This window comes from Brachycentrus maculatus, unplaced genomic scaffold (genome assembly GCF_059751285.1).
Source record: "Brachycentrus maculatus isolate JH-2025_06_01 unplaced genomic scaffold, ASM5975128v1 h1tg000834l, whole genome shotgun sequence".
NCBI classification, from domain to species: domain Eukaryota; kingdom Metazoa; phylum Arthropoda; class Insecta; order Trichoptera; family Brachycentridae; genus Brachycentrus; species Brachycentrus maculatus.
In genome coordinates this window covers 11,751-22,370 of record NW_028281561.1, presented here as the reverse complement: position 1 = coordinate 22,370, position 10,620 = coordinate 11,751, and the positions used below count along the sequence as shown (strand labels likewise).

General features: G+C 40.8%; 1 protein-coding gene across 1 annotated transcript; it reads left to right on the top strand.

Moving 5' to 3' along the window:
* Positions 1–2,435: 2,435 nt before the first annotated feature.
* Positions 2,436–3,172, top strand: LOC148300106 (transmembrane protein 184 homolog DDB_G0276041-like). The gene is made up of 2 exons (XM_088275247.1): positions 2,436–2,933; positions 2,990–3,172. The coding sequence occupies exons 1-2, from the start codon at positions 2,436–2,438 to the stop codon at positions 3,170–3,172; spliced, it is 681 nt and encodes a 226-aa protein (XP_088131373.1).
* The last annotated feature ends 7,448 nt before the right edge of the window (positions 3,173–10,620 follow it).

Sequence of the window (10,620 nt, the reverse complement as noted above, 5' to 3'; positions counted from 1 at the left end):
CGATAATATAGCAAAATGGTTCTTATGATCCAAATTTAATTGGGGTATTAATGGTTCCCCTTGCATTCACAAAATAGAATGATTTCGTTGTGGAGAAATCCTTTACATTTCCCATCACTACGCCGACCACTTTGAACTTTGTTTTGAAGGATTGTCATAAGTAATTGACAAATCAGCCATGGAGACGATAATCCAAACTTGACTACGAGCTTTAACTAAAAAATGGAGATTTAGAGCACGGCTCAAATGAGAAAATCGAGAGCATCTTCCTCCCGCTTTTGATAGTGATAACAATAGCAATGATATACTTCAGCAGGAAGCCGAACACTGAGTCATTCGATTCGGGAGAGTTCGATTGGGGGAGGATCCTGGTCTTCACAGCCTTGCTCCTAAACCTGGCAGCAATCATCTTCTACTGGGTCGGACACGTCATCTACACTTCGGTTAACGGCAGATTCTACGGTTTCTTCGACTTCATGTACTTACTATTGCATTCGATCTCGGAGTCTGTGCTGGCAGCACTCATCATCTTTGTGGCATTCGGGTGGACTATCACGTACTTGCAGGATGCAGAATTTGACCTCTACGTCCCCCTAAGTACAATCTGATTAATATGATAGTTTGCATGCTCGGACTCATCAATCTCATTCTGACGCTCCTGGGCAAGGTCACTGATGGCACTTCGGACAAGTACCATATGTATGATACAATCCCATCATACATGCTCATTTTCTTTAGGGTGTTGGCATTTGCGATAATGCTGTTCGGAGTCCTCAAATAGAGCACCGAAAATAAGAACAATAGCAACCTGGTGAGCTTCTATAGGCGTTTTGGAGTTTTAGGGTCGATTTATTTCTTGTCGATGCCCCTAATCCTACTGTTTGCCACAGCATTCAGAGTGGAGGATCGGAAGACAATCGTGTTCATTGCTGTGGAGCTAGTAAAAAACACAGTCAACGCAATCATGACCTGGATGGTCTCATCGAAGACTTCGAAGTACGCCAATGCGAAACTCATAAACAGATCCTTTATGGAACAAAACAACAAACTTCTCTGATCCTTATGCTCATCCTAGAACCTGATCGATGCAGCAACTGATCCTTTAAATACCATATTTAACACACAAATAACAAATTATATAGTATCAAGGCGATGGAATCCCTTCAGGCATCATTTCGTATCTGATTTATTCGGTATGTATAAGCTGATTTCTTGTATTTGTTCTGCAGTTTATTGCGTAGGACTTGTATTGAGCACTTGTTTTGGAGGGGGCACTTGTTCTGGAGGATACTGCGATGGGATTCTACTTCTGTTTTGTTCAGGCTTCTTTCTGAGTATTCCGTTAAGTATTCGACAAATGCTCTGTCGGGGAATAATGCTCCATTGTGTTGGTTATGCGATTATTATTTCCTTTTAACAATCTGATTGTTTTTGCGAGTGCTTTTGGGGAGGAGCTTGGTTGCTTGGAGTTGAGCAGAGTTTCTGGGTAGGCCTTATAATTTAGAGGGAGGTTCGGCCAGCAATTTGCGAGTTTGACTTAACAATTTATTGCTCTGATAAAGAGGATATTGAGATCTGTATCTTCTGCTTTCGGAATTGCGAATGGACTCATGCTGATCAAGAGAGCTTAACTTTTTGGGGTGGCTGCTTTCAGTTTTGATAAAAATACTCCTTTTTTTGCAGAAAGGAACCACTTGGTCAGTATTTTAATTCTATGTTTTCATCCTTTTGCCATTAGCTTACGATTTCATGCTGGAACGCAAGAACAGGTTTTGGCAGGCCGATAACGAGAAATGATGGCGCCTACTATTGCCATTATTTGCGAGTGTTTCAATTCGAATCGATGATCGCCCAGCATCTGATTGACCCTCAGCAAATTCTCTGGTAGTCCGATACATCGCTATGATTGCCCTAAAATTATTACATAAATATGAAATATATAGCAACAGAATGCCTCACATATAAATTAGTGCATTTATAATAAATAGTTAACAATATGTTGCGATGGCTTACAGCACAAGGAAGCACAGATGAGAGCATTGGCCACTAACTGCCGTCATATTGTTTCAGATACTGCGATTTCGAATGCATAGAAGCAACTCTCTATAACTAATTCCTGATTTCGAGCACTTTCAGCATCCTGACCATCATCATATCTGCCTACCATATCACCATGCACCTCAGGAATTTCAACAACCCATTTTTCCAATCCAAGATCATCATCATCCTCATCATGGCCCCCTTTTATTGCGTGACTTCAATGGGGTCCTTCATCGAGTAAGTACCTATTGAACCTAATTAGAGAGCTGAAGTGTACTTTACACTCACTCGCGACTGCTACGAGGCCATCCTCCTCTTCACCTTCTTTTACCTCATCTTCAGCTACTTGGCCTACGATAGAGACACCGTAAATCTATGTCATAAGTTAGGATACAATGGAGGACAAGAAAGTATACTTGATTATGATTAAGTACGAGAACGAGGCCCACCACTTCTTCCCGTTCAACCTGTGCCAGAAGCCATACCAGCTCACCAACTGGAAGAAGGCCAAATATTTTACATATCGTTGCAAAAAGTATGTTCTGCAGTTTTTGGTCGTGAAGCTATTCACCACGATCATCATGTACATCGTGTACCCGAATGTTGTGGCGCATCAGAACCCTGAGGACATCAAGGAACGTTCATTTGCATTGGTCTCCAGCATTACCACTTGGATCATTGTCATATCGGCCTCATACTCCCTCTACTATCTGATATTCTTTTATCATGCCCTCAGGAAACCGTTGGCCCCATACTCTCCACTCCTCAAGTTCCTCACCATCAAAATCACACTCTTCTTTACCTTCTGGCAAAGGATCATGATCACCATATTCGAGGAGGACTTCCTCGAGTGCTTTAACAACACTGCGACCAACTTCAACTCTCACACGATCGTCAGCAGCTTATAAGTACCTTTCTTCTAATTGAGAACACTCTCATATGTTTCTAGATGTTTGTGATGTCTTTCGCAGGAGGGATGGCTTACAATTACAAGAACTATGTGAGTTCAGTGGCAACACATCAAGGCTCATTCAGTGAAGTCATCAAAGACACGATACGCACATTCAAGAAAGATAGCAGGCTGATAAAGCCCAAGAAATTCGGTTTCGACACAAGCCACCAGCAGCTGTAGGTTGAGCTCATTGAGATACAGGCCAACTCGAGATAAAGTGTGATAATGCAAACAACAGTGAAGGATGATATCAAAGGTCACTATGTTGCTGACTATTTCTGATGTGCTCTATTGATATTATAATGAAAATGAAATCGAGTGTGTATGCTATGGGAAATATGTGTAATTAATGTATGAGATGCATGAGATGAATTATATGCATGAGATGCATGAGATGAATTATATGCATTATACGCATTATCGAATATTTAAATCAGCCAGCTATATATTATTCTAGGATTTTTTATGGGTTTTTCGTTATTGCTCGCATAACGACTCAATGCTCGCCAAATATCGAAGTTTCAAAGGTCAAAGTGGGGGATGCAAAAGTTAATGTTGCCCTCTTAACTATAAATAAAATAGGAGAATTGATAAATTACCATGAATCACGTCAATCAATTTGATGGTCCCTCTTGCTGCACAGCTTGCGGTACTTCTTTTTAAATGCATCCTTCACCTCGATCTCATTCGGCCTGATTTCTATCAATTTTGACTACTTTTGGTCAGCCCCTTCATCCTCCATTTCCATCTTATAGTCTATTTCCTATAGGAACATCACTTATTTTGATTTGACAGTTGCAATTGTGGGCTCGCCTTCATTTCCCAATCTTCTTCTCCGAGTCTGCATGCGCTGAATGTGCTAAATTATAGCCTATCCAAAACCTGCAATCAGTCTGCATAATACAACCGACCTCTCAAAACAATATAATATCGTTCTGCTTAGCCATAGAACATACTGGCTGTTGTTCAGAGCCTTTGGCAATAGCAAATTAAAACCATTCGAATAATTATGATGATCTTTATCGATTTATTTACTTGTTGTAGATAAATAGCTTTTATAAATATGTTATATTTGTGAATGTGTGTATATGTGTATATGTGTATATGTGTATATGCCATTATTGGTGAATCATTCATTCATTCGCATCGATATAGTGCTTTAGTCAGAATTTATTGAAGTTATTTGGCCTGAACAGATTCGATGTAGTTTTTGAACTCATCAATATAGAATAAATAGCTTAGCCCGTTAAGTGTTATGGAGTATATCTCCTGCAAGTCTTTGATTTTGGCTTTCTTGGTTAACCCGATTTCCGAAGCTTTGATAATATTCTTCAAGTAGACGAGGTAGCATTCGAAACCATTCATGCGGACAAGCTTGTTTAATGTGTTCCTTAGCTGCATATTCATCTGCTCGGAAACCAACAAGAACTCACAATTTCTCAAAAATACTTCGATTTTGTCTTCATTTCGCGAGGCAATCAGATCGCACACTGTCGCATTTTCGACAAACAACTTAAAAACTGACTCATACTATTTCATGAGGTTGGGGTTACGGCTGAGGATCTGTTTGACCAAGACTCTGCCACTTTCCAAATCCTCCTTCGAAACTGTGTGCTACAAAATAGATCGGATGTTCATTTATAGTAGAAACTCGACAGCGTGGACATTTGCATGAATATTGTCACTTAGCAGCTCGCAATGCATTTTGGCAGCAGAGAAATACTCTTGGTGGAAGATAACGTACTTCTCCAAAGACTTGTTGACCAGTTCCTCATATACTTCGAGCAACAGCCTTTTCTTAAAGAATTTCCAATCAATTGACTTCATCAACTGCGACGAGACTATCACCTCGCTCACTTCATGGGTGAATGATTAAGGAGGAATCAGGATCATGTAGTAGATGTAATCTTAGTTCTGTTCCAGCAACAGCTCGTGGATGTAGTTGAGAAGTTGCTCGATAAGCTTGCTCTCGAGCGTCGACTTCTTCTCTTCAATCGATTCCTGTAAGGAGGGAGTGTAGTACACTGCGATGAGAAAGTGCAAGTAATCATCCTGATCCATGATGTCATTGGTGCCAATCTAGGCGATATCGGCATAACTGAGAAGATAAAGCAAGTTCTTTATTTTGGTCTCGCTGATGAATGAGCCAGAGTAGCTCTTTGCCAGTTCATCCCTCAGTTCATAAAACTTCTGCTTATTGCCGAAGATTGCCACATTTCTCAAATAAATCCATGCTATATCTTGCGATTCGGGATCGCAGAGAGCGCTTGAGGAGTACTTCGGGGCTCCCTTCAAAGCGTAGACCAGCTGGCTGTAGAAGTGATCTGAAATTTATTCGCCGTTGATGAGAATTTAACTGGGGCTGTAAACTTAATAGTCCTCAATGCACTTGTCTGCAGCCTTAAATGCCTATTTCAAAGTTTAGTTGCGAATGTAGGCATAAAAGTCTTATTTTCGGCCCGCTTGATACAACAAAAATGTGACTCCCCATACTGCTCCTAACACTCCTTCTCTTTGGTACTTACCATCCATTTTTTGCAGGTACTTACTGTTCAAGTAGTGCAGGATGTGCTCATAGTTCGAAGGCAGCACTGCACTGTACTCCGCTTCCAGCATTTTTAATGAAGATACTGCCATCTTTATAAAGTTATTCGATAAATTGGGAAAGGTATCCCCATTAGAATGCCCTAACTGCCCGTTGAGGATATCCCAGAATTGCTCTCGGATACAGCTCCTGTAGATTTCCACCCATTTCGTAGAGTTTGTTTCGGAGAGAGTTTCGTTATTGTAGATAAAGTTTTTGGTGGCCCGTACATACTCCTGCTTTTTACTTTTCTTCCTTGGGTGCAAGTTCATGACTGGGATTGAGCCCTTTTGAGATAGATGGTTCATGCCAAGCCGCTTGGCCTTCCGATCTTCTAGCATTCGTTGTGCGAAACTCCCCTGGTATTTGTGGTTGGGATTGGTCATGGCCCTCTGCATCGCGCAGAAGATGCCGTATTCAAAGTTCTTGCGAATGTACTACTTCTGGTTAGGGTAGCTGAGGTCGGATATGGAAAAGTAGCAATCGGACTCTGTCTTTTTGCGGATCTCTTCCCTTTATTGGAACTGCTTGACATTTTTGATGCGTTCGATCAGTGGCTTGAGATCACCGCCTTTCCTTTTGATCCAGTCGTGAGTATTGTACTTGGCTTGTTCGCTATACTTGAACTTAGCGTTCCTATTTTTGAGGAGCAGCCCTAGTTCATGCATTTATGCCGGTCCGCTGACTCGGTGATCGATGGAGGGATGTGAAATCTACTTTAAGAGTCTCATATCTTAATTAATGTTCATGCTGCGGATGCTCATAAACGAAGAATCGTGCATTTCTATGGCCAGTTGGTGGCTTAACTCAATTTATATAATAGAGCGCCTCGACACCCATTTTATAAATAAAATGAATTAGTGACAATCATTAGTTCAATACAGTCATGGTCCAAGAGGAGCTAAATTGCTCTTACATTCAGCTTTATGATCGGCGGAATGTAACACAATAATGCAACACCATAATGTAACACCATAATGGAAATCATAAAGTAGTGCTATAATGTGACAGACTAGTCAGAGTGCTATATATATACAATTGGATAGAATAATGTTACTCGTTGCCAGAAGCATAAAATACATAAGCAAGCATATCACTATTGGCCTCTCTTGTTTCGGTATAATGTGCCCAATATAATGTCCCACAAAGGAGAGGAAACCCCAAATCCTTTCTCCTATCCTCCAAAGTGGTGCTGGTTGTGATGCTTGCTGATTACGGAAAAACAACGGTGGATAATCCCCTTTTTAAATTATATGTGATGCACTGTATAGTGAACCAAATCGTAGCATATGTACCCAGTCAGAAACCCACAGCAATAGATAAAGTCATATACATAGTTTGAAAAACTGAAGATCTTGTACACTGAACTATACAACATGAATATTGCCAATATGGTGAAGACAGGGGGTAGCACCAGTCTGAATCTAAGCTTAAATAAGGGTTACGGGTCGAGTGGAAACAAATGATGAAACCCATGTGTGATGAAGTGCAGATATCTGGCTACGCGGTTGTCTGGGATTTGTTTCTAACTGTGGAATATGAAGCGGTGGAGCATATATTCGGTGAAGCTAAACACGAAAAGTCCTGTAACGAACAACAGAATCATGGTGGAGATTGGAAGCGGGTCTACCCATCTCTCTTCGACTCTGGTTTTATAGTAATAAAAGAGCAGTAAATAGGGGACAAATATGATGGTGTACCAGGAACAAAAGGATAAGCTTTCCATGAAGTCTGTCTTGAATAATCTTGGGGAGCCCTGGAAGACCCAGTGTGGCAAGTGGATTATTTTTAAATATTATTCGTGGGAGAGTGTCCAAATCTGCGACAGAATGGGAGCATCGATGTCTAGATGCTTGACAATCTCCTTTCTGAGAGTGCCAATGGCCATGGTATCTGCAAATTTGAGCGATATTGGGAAATGGCCTTTCATATCATTAGTGATGTCTTTCGAGAGATAGTTGGTGATGAGGGACGAGCCTCCGGGGTGGTGAGGCACGAAATCCGTCACATCCAAAATATACGTATCGTATACTACGAGCAGCCTCGACTTTTCATCGGCGTACCTCCACACTTATTCCATGGATTCAAATTTCATGTTCAACACCTACTTAGACGCAATAATATAGTTATTTTATAGTTATCCATAGCATTTATTATCAATTATGCAACTACTCACCCGCACATTTCATGCACTTCACCCACTCCATGCACATTCCACACACCCCCCGGCTCACTTGCTCCAACTGTGCTTGTGGTTGTCCCCTTGCGATGTCACACACTTCCGAAACTCCTCTGGCTCTATCTTTTATCCGGGCTCCAATTCCGCAAGCAGCTCCCAATACTCCTTGGCACAGTGAAATGACTTGCATTAATACTTGCACAATTGGTTAAAATACTGGGTTTAATCGCAATTCCTGATACAAAGCATTTCCTTCTGTCTTTGAGCATTCAGTTAGGACTTAGACTTCAGCTCGCTTGATGGAATTAACAGAAGGAGTGCCGGAATGACTAATTTCATAAGAATGCTCTCCAAAATATCTGAATATCCAATCTAAGATACAATCTGAATATTATCAGGCAATACAATCAGTCCGATGAAATCTATAAATCTAAATAATCTGAAATCTGTATATATCTACATATTCAAACCTATATCCAGAATATCAATGTCGTACCAAATCGATTGGGGTTGGGGTTGGGGTTGGGGTTGGGGTTGGGGTTGGGGTTGGGGTTGGGGTTGGGGTTGGGGTTGGGATTGGGAGGTCGCTGTGTTTAAGGTTTTTTTAGGAGTATATTATCCATAGAGCTTGGAACTCTGACTTTAATTGTACCTATTTTAAGCGCTACTTTTGGATGAGCTCGTAAATTTAGAATATAAGAGGTAACTTGTGAGCAAAATCTGGGTCATTCTAAGTACTCAGAAGACGACTTTCAATTTCAATGTCAGTTTCATCGGGTTTCGTCGTATGGCTTTGAGTCTATGGCGGAAACTTTTTAGTTTCTTCTGGGTTTTGGCTGGCTGCTGTAGTTTACACTTCTTACTTTTCATACTTAATCTATGAGGAATCTGCTTAAACATGGCAAGTGATTGTGGCCTGTGCAATTTTGCGGGCATTCGCAGCCTTTTCGATAAGCTTCTGCACGAAGATCACATCGAACTCATAGAACTCGAACTTCTTCAGTAGATTGTGCGAAGTCTTCTAGGCCTCCATCTTGCCTATATGATCAACCGCAATGTCCACTTATTTATCATAGAGCACATCACTTAAGCTCATGCACTTCTCTTGGTATTGATCAATTCTGTACATCCTCTCATTCTATTCGATTAAGATCGATTGACGCTGTAGCAACTCTGAAGAGTTCTGTGCCCTGATCACCATGAACTTTTCTCGCAGTTGCGAAGTCTGACTGCAGAGGCGGTCCAAATGTTCGGTTGGAAAGAGTGTCGTGTCGGTGTCTTTGGGGATTGTTTTGTAAAGAATTGCGGTTTGGAGGCTGAATGAGTGGTAGAGCTCCTAAAGTTGCTCATGATGTTCGTTTTGTCTGTCCTCTATGTTGAGATACGCTAAAACCGGCATCCTCTGAAGCATGATCTTCCTAATATTTAAATTGTAATGAGTTTCTATGATGTTCTATAATACATATAATCAGTGTGCATATTTTACATCAATTCATATACACGATTTAAAACCATAACCTCGATCAAAGCGACATATAGCCTCGGATTGGGTCGACTGTGAGGATGCTTTTATTTCTTGGGTAATACACCCCCAAAACCCCGATCATCGTATTCCTATGGTAGACCGGTATCAGCAATTTCGGGGCCTTCTGGGGGGCATTCTTCAAACGAGCCCCATTTTATTTGGGAGGAACCTAGCTTTTTTTTATTTATGCACTGAGTTCCTCTTTGATTTCTTCATCCTCTAAATTTGCGATTTCATCTTCTTCTGCTTGGAGTTTTGAGGCGATTTCAAAGTATAAATTCTATATGCGACTGATAATTTAATTGGGCTTCAAAGTGCCTTGGGATCGACTGTTAAAATACGCCATTACCTCGACAGCAGATTTCGAGGAAACAGCCACAGAATGTATCAGATTTTCAGTGACTAAGCCTGCATTTAGAAATGCGACATTCAGATGAATTTTAGAAGACATGTTTTTGGAAAGTGTCATAAAATCCCCGAATCGGAGAGATATTTTTAATTATTCAATAGGGGAACCTTTCATTAAAGTTTAACACCCCGCCATCGCCAATATTTTATGGTACGAACTCAGATTTGAAGAGGAATTGATCTGCATTTGCAAATTTTGCATAACTTCGGGAGTCATCGTTCTCTTATAGAAACTCATATCCTGTTTGAATTTGTGTTTGCTCTTCCGAGCATTGCTTATCTTTAGGATGATCTTCCGGAATGTCTTATTGAGTAGAATGTAAGTGCGGGGGTCGGTCAGCATTTTATCGATCTCTCCCAGATCCTACTACTCTTATAGGTTTAGCATTGAGGCTGTGCGAGTGGTCTTTTTGAAAATAGGAGAACTAAATAAGCCCTTCAGGAACTCATTGTCCTCGAGTTTCTCTACATTTTTCTTTGGGTTCAAGACCTTTTCGAAAAATTTCCGACCTATTATCTGTGTCGACGCCCATTTTACCTTATTCTCGCCATCCTCGTTCGCGTTCATGGGCCTACTATTCCAGTACTTTTCATGAAGCTATTTCAGCAGGAGTTTTAGTTTTTGCTGAAATGACAGATTGTGCTCAGCTTACTCAGAAAGGGCCTAACTTTTGAGACTCTCTGACTGATGCTAAGAGATCATTAAAGAAAGTCCTTTAATCTCCTCAAAATTGAGTTGTTCCGAACTCGCAATAAGACTTTGCAAGGTCTTCCATTCGATTGAGTATATAAAGTAACAATCCCAGTTCAATATTTGTGATATTAAGCCCAGAGCCTCGGCTTTATGATAAATGCATGTGCCTCTGTCGTCATTTGAGAGTGTAAAAGTATGCATAAAGTTCGGATTCTTCATCTATAGACTCATTTACATT